Source organism: the organism of the source record quoted next (genome assembly GCF_019968985.1).
Source record: "MAG: Porospora cf. gigantea B chromosome Unknown PgB_NODE_725_length_11856_cov_122.844, whole genome shotgun sequence".
Lineage (NCBI taxonomy): Eukaryota > Apicomplexa > Conoidasida > Eugregarinorida > Porosporidae > Porospora > Porospora cf. gigantea B.
This window is the reverse complement of record NW_027179230.1, coordinates 1-11,856: the sequence shown is the minus strand read 5'-3', so window position 1 is coordinate 11,856 and position 11,856 is coordinate 1. Positions and strand designations below refer to the sequence as shown.

The 11,856-nt window shown below is 51.5% G+C and overlaps 9 protein-coding genes across 10 annotated transcripts; 7 read left to right on the top strand and 2 right to left on the bottom strand.

Moving 5' to 3' along the window:
• On the bottom strand, positions 1–624 carry KVP17_005318 (uncharacterized protein; the record flags this gene model as incomplete). The annotated part of the gene is made up of 1 exon (XM_068515123.1): positions 1–624. A coding segment is annotated over one exon (624 nt), but the record flags the coding sequence as incomplete, so codon positions are not given.
• A 143-nt stretch (positions 625–767) lies between these two features.
• Positions 768–3,528, top strand: KVP17_003982 (uncharacterized protein; the record flags this gene model as incomplete). The annotated part of the gene is made up of 2 exons (XM_068521785.1): positions 768–2,738; positions 2,767–3,528. The coding sequence occupies 2 exons, from the start codon at positions 768–770 to the stop codon at positions 3,526–3,528; spliced, it is 2,733 nt and encodes a 910-aa protein (XP_068372122.1).
• A 154-nt stretch (positions 3,529–3,682) lies between these two features.
• On the top strand, positions 3,683–4,294 carry KVP17_003986 (uncharacterized protein; the record flags this gene model as incomplete). Its single annotated transcript, XM_068521790.1, has 1 exon — positions 3,683–4,294. One exon carries the CDS (start codon positions 3,683–3,685, stop codon positions 4,292–4,294), a length of 612 nt encoding a protein of 203 aa, XP_068372127.1.
• An 80-nt stretch (positions 4,295–4,374) lies between these two features.
• KVP17_003981 (uncharacterized protein) lies at positions 4,375–5,502 on the top strand (the record flags this gene model as incomplete). Its single annotated transcript, XM_068521784.1, has 1 exon — positions 4,375–5,502. One exon carries the CDS (start codon positions 4,375–4,377, stop codon positions 5,500–5,502), a length of 1,128 nt encoding a protein of 375 aa, XP_068372121.1.
• Positions 5,503–5,726: 224 nt separating this feature from the next.
• Positions 5,727–7,958, top strand: KVP17_003987 (uncharacterized protein; the record flags this gene model as incomplete). The annotated part of the gene is made up of 1 exon (XM_068521791.1): positions 5,727–7,958. The coding sequence occupies one exon, from the start codon at positions 5,727–5,729 to the stop codon at positions 7,956–7,958; it is 2,232 nt and encodes a 743-aa protein (XP_068372128.1).
• Positions 7,959–8,061: 103 nt separating this feature from the next.
• On the top strand, positions 8,062–9,030 carry KVP17_003983 (uncharacterized protein; the record flags this gene model as incomplete). Of its 2 annotated transcripts, none has more annotated exons than XM_068521786.1 (1): positions 8,062–9,030. In XM_068521786.1, the coding sequence occupies one exon, from the start codon at positions 8,062–8,064 to the stop codon at positions 9,028–9,030; it is 969 nt and encodes a 322-aa protein (XP_068372123.1). The 2 variants fall into 2 exon arrangements, with proteins under 2 accessions (XP_068372123.1, XP_068372124.1); XM_068521787.1 differs by having other exon boundaries at positions 8,089–9,030.
• A 646-nt stretch (positions 9,031–9,676) lies between these two features.
• KVP17_003984 (uncharacterized protein) lies at positions 9,677–10,579 on the top strand (the record flags this gene model as incomplete). Its single annotated transcript, XM_068521788.1, has 1 exon — positions 9,677–10,579. One exon carries the CDS (start codon positions 9,677–9,679, stop codon positions 10,577–10,579), a length of 903 nt encoding a protein of 300 aa, XP_068372125.1.
• A 431-nt stretch (positions 10,580–11,010) lies between these two features.
• On the top strand, positions 11,011–11,441 carry KVP17_005319 (uncharacterized protein; the record flags this gene model as incomplete). The annotated part of the gene is made up of 3 exons (XM_068515124.1): positions 11,011–11,113; positions 11,142–11,334; positions 11,363–11,441. 3 exons carry the CDS (start codon positions 11,011–11,013, stop codon positions 11,439–11,441), a joined length of 375 nt encoding a protein of 124 aa, XP_068372130.1.
• A 52-nt stretch (positions 11,442–11,493) lies between these two features.
• Positions 11,494–11,769, bottom strand: KVP17_003985 (uncharacterized protein; the record flags this gene model as incomplete). Its single annotated transcript, XM_068521789.1, has 1 exon — positions 11,494–11,769. One exon carries the CDS (start codon positions 11,767–11,769, stop codon positions 11,494–11,496), a length of 276 nt encoding a protein of 91 aa, XP_068372126.1.
• Between the last annotated feature and the right edge of the window lie 87 nt (positions 11,770–11,856).

Sequence of the window (11,856 nt, the reverse complement as noted above, 5' to 3'; positions counted from 1 at the left end):
TCCAGGCTTCTTCTGTTCCGCGTATTCCCTCTCCTGGCTGATGTCGAGCTGGGCGTCCTGGGACTCGACGTAATACTGAGCGAACCCAGCCCAAGGGTAGAAGTTCACCTTCTCAGCGACAGCCCTATGTCCGTCGCCGTCTATCAGAGCCATGAAGATCAACTCGTGTTCATACTCAGCCAGCAAGTCCCCGTGCACTCCAGCAGAGTCAGCTCTTCGATGGCACATGTGGAAGGCACCAGTGGTCAGACCGAGGTTAGCTGCAGTGTTCAGCCTGACGCGCTCTAGCCAGAAGTTGCTTACCTCTGGGACCTCGCGATCATCTTCCAACAGGGGCACCTTTAAGACGGCACGAACAGATGGTTTCTGAACCATGTTTGCGCTGGTACAACGTGCCTTCTTAACGTCAGCTTTGTCGATGTCACAGTTCTTCATTATAACGACGTCCTTTGTTGTCTTGAGAGTCACGAAAAAGGTGGCGCCGTACGAGCCTGAATCCAGGAATCTGTCCAGCACAAACCAGGGTTGTGCATTTAGGAAGGTTAGCTGTGGCATCTGCGGTGGCGTGTCGGCGAGACCCAAACACAATAGAGGCAGCAGCAAACGTCTCAGAGCGAACCACATTCTGTGTGTGCACAGCGCGCCGCCACCGTCAAGGTTCCACCCAAAGCTGGTGCACTGTACGGGTTGAGAGCATTAAGCTACGCATTTGGTAGTCATGCGCCTTGACAACCCTCGGAGGAAATCAATTCAGGCTTTCTTGGGGGATGAGCACCACAGATGAGGAGCCGTGCATCAGACCTGGCAAACGTCTGAAACGCTGTGTGGAGTCCGAATCTGAGGAGGAGGACATTCTGGACGTAGTTCCTGACGAGGTGTCACCTCCGGTTACCCCTCCAACTGTGGAGCCCACTCCAGACCGCGGAGCGGTGCTGTTGCATGAGAAGTTCGATTTAACTCACAAGACCATTCTGGCCATCGTGAAGCATCTGGGAGGCCCAAAACCTGAGGACCGCGCTGAAGTCAGCTCCAACCTGCTCCGTGGGCGATTCCGAGGATCACAGTCTTACTCGTTTCCTTACCCCGGCTGGGACCCACGACTGAAGCACTACCAATTGGCTGGCGTGCACTGGATGCTAACGTTACACAGTCTTGGCGTCAATGGCATCCTCGCCGACGAAATGGGGTTGGGGAAAACTGCCCAGTCATGCGCTTTTCTGGCGCTACTTTTCGAGAAGAAGCTCGTACAACACCCCGCCATCGTGTGTTGTCCCGCCACTCTGATAGACAATTGGCTCAAGGAGCTGGAAACCTGGGGAAAGGGGCTCCGAGTCCTCAAATGGCATGGGCCGAAGGAGACCAAGTTTCGGGCTATCGAGGTGTTTGAATCCGGTACCGATGTCGACGTGGTCCTCACTTCCTTTCAGACCCTTTCCGCGTCGTGGGACCGTAATATGTTCTTCAAGGGAAAGCAGTTCTCATACCTCGTCGTGGATGAGGCTCACCTCTTGAAGAATGCCGACTCTCAGATGTACCGTAACCTGAATCAGGGTCTTCGGTTCCAGAACCGCCTCCTTCTAACGGGATCTCCTGTTCAGAACTCGGTTTCTGAATTGAGGAATCTGCTTCTCTTCTTGATGTCAGATCGGATGACACCAGCAGACCTCGATCTACTCTTAAAGTATTTCTCCAAGCATGACACAATTGCTCACCCACTGACTGGGCTGGGCTCTGAGGTGATTAGTCCTGTCGACAGTCCCTCAGTAGCGCTACAAGGCTCGTTAACCACGATGGCTCGCACCCGAAAACGGTCTCGTCCCGCTGTACCGGAGGTTGAGTGCCTCCAGCTCTTGGTTTCTCCGTTCATTCTACGACGGTTAAAGAGTGATGTTCTGTTCGACTTGCCAGCGAAACACCTACGTGTAGAGAGATGCGAGATGGAGGGCCGGCAGCTACAGCTGTATCGGGAGGCGATCATGTCTGTCAGCGGAGATTTGACTCAATCCATTGCCCAAATGATGCCGAAGGCACGACGTAAGGCCGATGAGAATGAAGCTGCCGTTCCCAAAACTTTCGTGCGTTCTCTCTGTCACCGGCTTCGACGTATCTGCAACCATTCACTTCTGTATCGAGGCTATTTCACCCCTGACCAGTATAGTCGACTGGTCGACCACTATCATCGGCACGTTCCGGGGTTTGCTGACAAACCACGCGAAAAGGTCGAGGAGTTTTTGAAAGGCTGGTCCGACTTCGAAATTCACATTGAAGCCAAGGAGCACGGGCTTGACGAGTTCATCATCCCTCTCGACGGATTGCTTAGCGGTGCTAAGATCCAAAGCCTTTTGCCAATTGTCGACGAGATCACTCTCCAGGGTCGAAAGGCGCTTATCTTCAGCCAGTTCACTACCTTTCTAGATTTGATTGAGGAGGTGCTCCTCTTGCACAGGCCGGATGTAGGGTTCTTCCGACTTGATGGTAACACGGAGATCGGCTTACGCCAAGATATGGTCGACACGTTCGACGTAAACAAGCACATATCGCTGTTCTTGTTGTCTACCAGAGCTGGAGGTGTTGGACTCAACCTAACTGCAGCTGACACCGTCATCCTAATGGACCAGGATTACAATCCGCACAACGATCGACAGGCCGAAGACAGGGTGCATCGCCTGGGACAAACAAGCGAAGTCACAGTGATAAGGTTATGTTGCAAAGGCACATTAGAAGAGTCGATCCTCAGAGTGAGATTCGAAGGTCGATCTGATGCAGTGTTGTCAACGAAAGCTCGATCTGGATCAGGCTTTCGGTGGGTCTCCTGAGTTGCTGAGCGCCGCTCTGTTGCAGGATTCTTTGCTATCCGCGGAGTCAGAGGTTAAACTCGAAGGCATCACTGTGGAGGAACCTGTCGTCAGCAAAAGGACTGAGAAACCGAAGTCGGACAGCAAAACCTCCAAAACGTCCAAAAATGGAAACGGAGAAAAGGCTAAGACTGAGAAGACTAAATCGAGGGACGGTAAGAAGACCAAAAGTAGCATTGGTGACAAGGTGTCGACGAGCAAAGCGGGGAAGTCGGTAGTCACTAACAAGGACGTCGAGAAAAGTCGTAAGATGGCAGAATCGAAAAAGAAAGCTGATAAGGAGTCGAAGAAGAAAAAGACAAGCGACAAGGATTCGAAGAAATCATCTCCTAATAAAGACTCAAAGAAAGACTCAAAGACGAAATCAACTTCTGATAAGGAGTCGAAGAAGAAAACGACGACTAGTGATAAGGAGTCGAAGAAGAAAACGACGACTAGTGATAAGGAGTCGAAGAAGAAGAAAACGACTGGCGATAAGGTGTCTAAGGAGAGCGCTGATAAGAAGACCAGAACTGGAACAGCAAGCAGTGAGACGAAATCCCGAAGGAAACATGTGGATTCTCGTTTGAAGCGCTCCTCGGATGCCGCTGATACAGAACGACCTAAGCTACCATTGCTGCCAGCGAGGCCCAAGGGAAAGGTGGTGTCGAGTGTAGCTCCTTTCAAACCCTAGAATATTCAAAATTCGGATGGGAGTACTCGAGACGACACCGTCTACTGCGGAAAAGGCGAAGTCCGTTGTCCAATGGTTGTTGTTGATCAATAAAAGATGGGAGGAACCTCAACCACCACTTTTGAGAGGCAAGATCCACCTTGTCTTGTTGTATATGTCTCCCTTTTGGTTGGCGGCGCTTTTCAGAAGCTGCACATCCGTGCGGTCTTGGGTCTCCTGCTGTGTGGCGGCCTTCGTGGCGCTGTTCAACTTCTCTATGTCAGCGCTGCTGCACAATAGGTATTGGCTTGATGACGCCCATCGGCGGCGTATGAGGAAACTAGACTACTCCGGGATATTCCTGATGATAACAGGCTCAGCGTTACCTGTACTCGTTTGCGGCGCGGACTCCAAAGTCGTAGTCTGCATAGTTGTGATCGGCGAGCTCTTCTTGGCGACTGCTGGCGTCTATCTGACTTTATCGGGGTCGATGTACGCGTTAGGCACATTGCCACGAGCCCTAGTGTTCATTACCACTGGCTTGGTGCACGTAATGTGCGTTGCCTACTACTACTTTCGGGAGTACATCAACCGACAGGAACTGACCTACCTAGTGCTTATGGCCCTATGCTACATTGTCGGTGGGCTCTGTTATGGCCTGAAGCGGCCCGCGCTGTGGCCGAAGGTCTTTGGGTTCCATGAGTTGTTTCACCTTTGCTGCGCGGTGGGAGCCGGCCTAACGCTGATGGCGGACGACTCTGCAATAAGGCGACTTGCCGCTAGTTGATGATGCGATTAACGCGACATGTGTGTGCAGTGAATTTTAACACTGGCATCAGTTCGGGTCTCAGCAATTTCGAGTGCACCATGCGTTGTGCTCTATTTGGTGCGTCCGCCTTCAATGAGCGCACGTACCAAGAGCTGCGCCTGATCGACGAGCCAACCAAATCCTTGCGGTCAATCGACATTGCGTTTGCCTTTCTAGGGCTCAGCGCGCATATGATGATGGTCGGCGATGTCTGGATCAGCTTTATGTTTGGAAAGCTGTCAAGCTTCCTTTGGACGTCGAGCATCCTGTTGCTGGGCCGGCCCTTTCTGGTTCGCGCCTGTGAGAACATCAATCCATTGATGGGGTTTCTAGTAATGCAATCATGCCAGCTCGCCCTGATGTTAACAGCTCTGCGCACGTTCTCAGCAGCGATGGCAATCTCTGACATTGTTGCGGATGCAACATCAGCTTTGGCTACAGTGAGCTTTGTTTTCGCTGCTGAAATGGTCGCTGTACTCGCTAGCGTCATGAATCCGCCACGGCTACAGTACATGTACCGAGGTGGAAATTCGGCAGGAAGTGTCTTCTTCCTGACAGTTCTACTGAGCTGGTTGCTGAACTATGAACCCTGGACCGTCAGTGTGACATGCGCTGCGGCTGTGGCCGCTGCAGGTGCAGCAGTAGCTGGTGGTCTGTACTCCATGGATGCGCTCCGTGTGGCGTTAACCAAACTGAAGGAGGTGCGATGGATGCAGGACCCCTACTTCGAGGTTTCGACCATTGAAGGATCCTACTGGTCCGTAGCAGCCGACAACCTCGTCCCCATTGGCTTGACGCTGGTAATCCAAGCACCGTCGTTCTATTTGTGCTATCCAACCGGACGTACAGTGGTGCCGAGTCTGTTGGCATTTCACCTGGGTGACCTGCTGGGCCATGCTGGCGGTTCGAAAGTCCATCTGAACGAGGTGTGGCTCGCAGTTATCGGCGGGATGAGAGTCCTGTTAACAGTTGCGGCTGATTCGCCTCATATGCCACTCCAACCTCTGTCTTGGGCGATGAAGTTCGTAGTGGGCATTGGAGGCGGTTTGACAATCGAAGCCATCTACTCCCAATTGCGGTTGGCATCTAAACTGAGTCGACCACGCGCCGTCCGACTCATCAACTTTGCGGTGGTTGTGGCCAATCTTATATCAGTGGCTGCCTTTGTCAGGCCGACTCGAGTCTAGTTTTTCAGCGATAGATCCCCTGTGGGAACGACCATTGCCAATTCGAGACGAAGGTGATCTCCGATGTGCGAAGGCTAACCAAAAGTATGATTAAACACGTCTGCATGAGATTTATGTGGGAATGTTGTGGAGCAACCATATCCGTATGTTTGTGCCTTTACATTATGGTCATTTGATCAAAAATTGCAGACACACAAAAACAATTGCAAACTGGAGATTTTTCTATGTACATATTGCTGTCTCCAGATTTCGACGGGCCCAGAAGACTAGCTTCGTCCATCATCTCTCCCGTGACACAGGCCGCGTTAGAGGCCTCCCAACATGGCGAGTATGTCTGGGTTGATTTTCCATCTGTTGACTTTCCGTCTGAGTCCCTTACAGTGCCCAACATGAGTGTCCCCAGTTCTCCCCAAGATATTTTGCAATGTGATGAGCAGTTTGAGATGATCTCTCGAAGCATGTTACCCTCGAGTTTCGTGGACCCTACGGAAGGGATCATGAAAGTTGTGGAGCCCGAGGCCATTCCGCCCCATCGCAGCATTTGCTTCGCATCTGAGGACTTTCGCCGCTCTCTGCCTGAAGGACACACTGCATATCTCATGATGCAGGCGGGTGGACGCACCTTCTATCATATAGTTCCATTGCCGCCCAAGAATGAATTCTACGGCCAAACGACTCGCGTTGGCCTGGTGCTTCAAGGCGTGACAGGCATTACTGATGCAAAGATGGGAAAGAACCACGAAGCTGTTGCGGATATACTCAATGCCATGGCTGCCACCATGAACGCTAACCAGTCAGAGAGTATACAAGAGGAGAAGGTCAACCGCGTGAAGGTGCCACAGCTGAAGACCTTCTTCCAAAAACGCCAGCAGTACTGCGGCCTTAAGATTCACCAAGAACTTCGGATACTCATGGCGTCTCTGTGGAACCTGTACGAGATGCGGCCGAAGGAAAGCCTAAAGATAGCGAACGAAATCAACGTCGAGTTCTCCAAGCTCTGCCAGACATGGCGCCCTCTCTCGTTTGCCGTGGCTGACATGAGTATTACGTCTGAGGAGATGGACATTCTGAACGCCAACATTGTTGCATTCACCGCCTTCAAAAGCATGGTAAAGGCGCGAACTAGTTACAGTGAGACGCTGGTTGCGGAGCCACTGGCGAAGACAGACACGTTGGCGCTGAGGTTTCGACGCAAGAAGAACACGAACAAAGGCAAAGCCAAGCTGAACGCAATAGAACAGATCTTGACTAATCTTCTCACAAAGCTATTAGTCTCCGATCTGCAAGAGCTACAATCAGTCGACGGCGCCCTGCGTGATCGAGTGAAAGAAGGCGAGAGAATGCTCTTTGAACGTCGGCTTGCGGAAGATGCGGTGCGGGAGCTCGACATCGTCGGTAAAGTAATGAGGTCATTGGGTCAGATATTTCTTGACCCAAATGTTGCGATGGATGCTGGCGAGTTCGAGGAGTTTTTGGATTTGGCCGATCAGGAGGGGCGTCCTTTCCCCTGTAAGAAGATGGACACTGGCCTGGTTGTAAAATACCGCAAGGTGGTGAAGTGGTATTTGGAACGCCAGAAGGCTCTAGGAAGAACCACAACTGCGTCTCCTTTCTACGGCGACCTGAAAGCCCTCCTTCACTTTGCCATGGCACCCCGATCTGTGGAGAATTGGAACGAGCTCATTACCGCGTTAGAAGCGAAGAATGCGAGATTTGCAGGGACCAGCAAGCCCTCGTGGAGTGTGGTTGTCTCCCCATCGCAGATCCCGGCTTCTGCCCCGATCGATCAGACTGTCACGCACCCTCCAGAGCGGTTGATGAGTGCCCGAATCCCTCTGAGCCTTCGCGGGGACAGCAGCACTATCCTAAGGGTGTTTAGCAAACTAAAACGAGCCGGAGGAATGAAGCGGATGTCTACCACCAGTTCTACTGCATCCACTAAATCCCAAAAGTCGAAGCTCAGTCTTTTCTCTCTTTCGAAGCAGAAGACCGAAAATGACGCGCCGACATTCGGTCCCAATGATGCTACGATCAGTCGACATGGAAGCGAATCCTCCATTGGCGGATCTGTTTGCAGCACACGCAGCAAAGGCAAAATGGTCAAGAGCTCCAAGTTTCCGTTCTTGAAGCGTTCTACCGAGTCGCATCTTGAGGATGGTGCTCCAATCAGTAGACATGGAAGCGAATCCTCCATTGGCTCTGCTACGAGCTTGCTTTCACGCAGCAATGGCAAATTCGTCAAGAGCTCCAAGTTTCCGTTCTTGAAGCGTTCTACTGAGTCGCATCTTGAGGATGGTGCTCCAATTAGTAGACGTGGAAGCGAATCCTCCGTTGGCTCTGCTGGCAGCGTGCCAACACCGTTAAAATGGTTCGGTGCTAGAAAGAGGTCCGAACCTGCTCTTGATGCCAAACAAGACCTCATGCGAATAGAGGAAGAAACACCTTCTCCTATGTAGAGTGAATTAATGTATCCGTGACGCCGTCAACTATTGTTAAATGAAGTGTTTACTCCTATGTAGAGTGAATTAATGTATCCGTGATGCTGTCAACTATTGTTAAATGAAGTGTTTACTCCCATTTCTTAGCATGTCGAACCACCTTCACTCTGTCCCTGTGAACTTCATACCAGACGGCTCAGAGAGCCATCTGACTGCAAAGGACAACCTGCTCACTTTGCAGTCACCTCAGGGCACGCCGCTCAATGTTCGGCTTGACGCAGCCGTGGAACCTACACACCTGTACTTCGAAACTACAATTGTGGAAGGCACTGGCAACCTGGCTGTTGGATTTGTGAGAGAGGTGGAATTTTTGCCGGGATGGAAGACTAGAGGCATGTTTTACAACGGCAATCTCTCAAACGGCAGCTCCCTTGTCAAAGGCAGCTTCGGACCCTTCCCTCGGGCGGGGGATAAGGTCGGAGTCATGGTGGTTCGAACAGACGGACTGGCTGAAATGGTAGTCTACGTGAACGGGCGCTGTCTCGGTGTAGGCTTTCGAGTTCCTGCAGCAAATGACACTATTCTCTTCCCAGCCGTCCATGTAAGTGGAGAGCTTTCTGTTCGGGTGGAGTTCCCAGAATCGCTTCCAACCGTGATCGATAGAGAGAGAGAAACATTTGCTGACCCCTACGAAGGCGAGTGGGCTCTTGAGCGCGTCTTTCACGGGTCTGAGTTGCATCCTTGGCCGATTCCTGAGCCATGCCAGACCACGAAACCTATTTGGCAGCTGAGAAAGTCCCCAAATTCCACGTACCGCCTATCAATCAAGGTTGGTAATGGTTTGGGCACGGAGATCACCGTGCTCGGACAAGATGAGGGGTTTCTACGCGTCCAGCTGGGGGGGTTTATGGGAACTATGATGTACCCAGGTCCTGAACTGGCCAAGATGGAACAATTCATCAGTGCTGAGGCCCCAACTGTAAAGAAGATTAACGTGACAGGTGACACGTTGATTTTCACAGGACCCTCCGTTGAGTTCCACCTTAGCAGATACCACAAGGTGTTTACTCCTGCGTCCTCGTATTCGTAAAAAACCTGCCATCTTAGTCGTAAAAATACCTACCCTACATTCTTCAAGAGACGTCGCTACGAAGGTGACAGTGCAAGTAACGCCAACAGCAACTGGCTGCCGAAAACGTTGAATAATGCGTCGTCACGCCACGTCCTCTAACTACACAAAAGTTTTGGCAACTATCCCAGGGCTTACTCGCCCCCCCCATGGGCCTCGATGGGCCTCGATGGAGGCGCCTCCTGACCGTTCTGTGGACAGGAGAGGGTCCTACGTACCGCTGGGGGTGCAAACACCAACGAAACCCAGCCAGTATTACCGGATCAGACGCAACATGCCACCCGAGACAGAGATATCCAGTTGGAGTGACGATGATGCCACTTCGGAATGGGGTTGTGGTCTTAGAGACTCCTGGATGTCGTGGATGGAAAGCCTGACTGAGAAATTTAGGTGCTGCCTCCACCTGCGACTATCAGACGCGTGGGAGGAGGATCGTGAACATCGAAGACGGATTCGCAAGGCTCGGCTCAAGAAATGCGAATGTGTCGAGCCCTACGGTCGCTGTGAGGTAACATAACCAAAGCTAAGTCCTTTAGACACAAAATGGACTGTAACAGACTCATGCCCCACAGTTTGGGGGAACTTTGATGGATATTTACATCTTACCATGCGCTTCACTGTATTCGCTATCGCTGCCACTACTGCTCTGGCTACTGAGACCACCACTACAGAGTTAACTACAATCAGTGCCGATGCCGCTTGGGGAAGAGTGCAAGCGGATTGCCAAGCAAGAATGGCCGCCACCAGAGTCGAGCTCTCGAACGGGTTAACATTGGCGGCGCTCATTGAAGAAGACCGTGTGGAGGATCTACTGAAGCGTCTGTCTGTCGCCCAACTCAGTCTCCTTGATGCGCGACGAGCGGTAACATCCGCTGCAAAGGCTATGAACCATGGAGGGCGTCTAGGCAACAGGAGCCGTATCATTCGTAAGGCTCAACTTGCATGCGACGCCATTGATGTGGACGGGTTGCATTGGCTCCTCAGCGGGCTGGCAGGCATCATGGATAGCACTACCAGCGCGCCAACAGAGGAGACTAGGGTGGGCGACGCCTTCTTCGCGCGACCTGAAGTCTCTATTGCGGAGCGTGAGGAGTCCAAGGAATCCAAGGAATCCAAGGGATCCAAGGAATCTGAGGATGAGGAGGTGACCGATGCTCCGGTGTCAAATATCGATCTTACCGATAATGATATCGGCGAGGGACACAGCACTGGGCTTGAGGTGCTTGACGGCAATGACATGGCTGAACAGCTCAGCACTGAGCTTGAGGTGTATGACGGCGACGACATTGCTCAACACCTTAGCACCAAGTTTGACGAAGAAAACCACACTGAGACGGATGATGCTGACTTTGATGAGGATGAGTTCTTTGGTGTTTTCAAGAAGGATTCCAGGCTACCTTCCGAGATCCAGGCCAATGTTGAGATCGAGGCAAGACCTGGTATCCAGGCCAATGCTGAGATCGGGTCGAATTCCGACGGAAGCTGGGTTTTCCCCAATGGTCAAATCTAAGCGGTTGAACTGCTGTGCGAAGACATTTAATAATGCTTGAACTAGAATGCAATGATTGACCACGATACATCAGTGTGTACAAGTAGCAAACCCCACTGAGACACGATGATGATGTGTGCATTCGGCAATAATGTGTATCATTTGCCTTTGGGCTTTTAGTGCTGCTGCAAGTGCCGTCGCTGGTGTAATGGGATTTAAGATGTCGGATTCCGCTGTGGAGAATGCCACGTCATTTATGGATCAAGAAACCAAGTGTGAGTGTTGTGCAGACACAACTGCGCAAGTCAAAGAGATACCAGGTTTTTGTTGGCATTCTGGGCTTCGAACTAGGTAGCTGTGAGTTTCAAAGAGCGCATCGTGACTCGTTCCCCGCCATACGAGTGTCTTGTGAGCAACCAAGCTCGAGCCTGTTGAATTTATCTAATACTGCAATGAACGCAACAGATTTGGCAGCATTCAAATCGACTCTTCCTGAGAGCATTCCAATCTTGAGGGAAGCACTCGACGAAATACAGCACAGCGTCCAACACTTGGGTGGGAGACCTGAACACTTCACATTCAGAACGATCTACTCGGGAGATTCAGGAGTTTAATGTCCTTGCTGACGACCCTGAGTTCACATCAGCCATCGAGGACAATGTCAAGGCCCTTCTCGTGAAGCAAGATCGAATAAATGCCATCAAGGAAAAGATAGAGGAGCAGGGAGGCTCCATGTGTGGGAGCCATTCCCCTACCCAGCACAACTCAATGCCACGGTGAGCTTACATGTCGATTTTCCAACAGAATCCTGTCTTTCCCTCCTGAGCTGCGGGACGAAGGACCACCAAATCTTGTTGAGGAGACCGCTGAAGTACACCTCTAAATCGACAAGAAATTCAGAAACGTTTTCATAATTCACATCAAACAATAGTAATCTAAACATAACTCAGTATGCGCACGATAAGCGACGCCAGTGTAAGCGACTGCGACGCCTGATTGTTACCGAGAAGCTGCAGAAAAAGAGGGTCGTCAGTGCTTGCACGACCGGTAAGGTAGAGGAGGCTGAGTTTTAGGAGTCGGCCGCTTTTGAGCCAGTACTTGCAAAGTCGGACCTCCACAATAGGCATGCGGTCACCTTGTTTCAGGTTAAAAACCAAAACTCGGTCATTGAAAGGAATGAGCTGCGCTTCAGGCCTCCGCAGGCATGGCATGTTGCAAATGCAGGAAGAAGCCGCAGAGCAGCGGCAAGCTCGAATCCACTGAAATGTTGGGAAGTCAAAAATGTGGAAGGGAAGGAC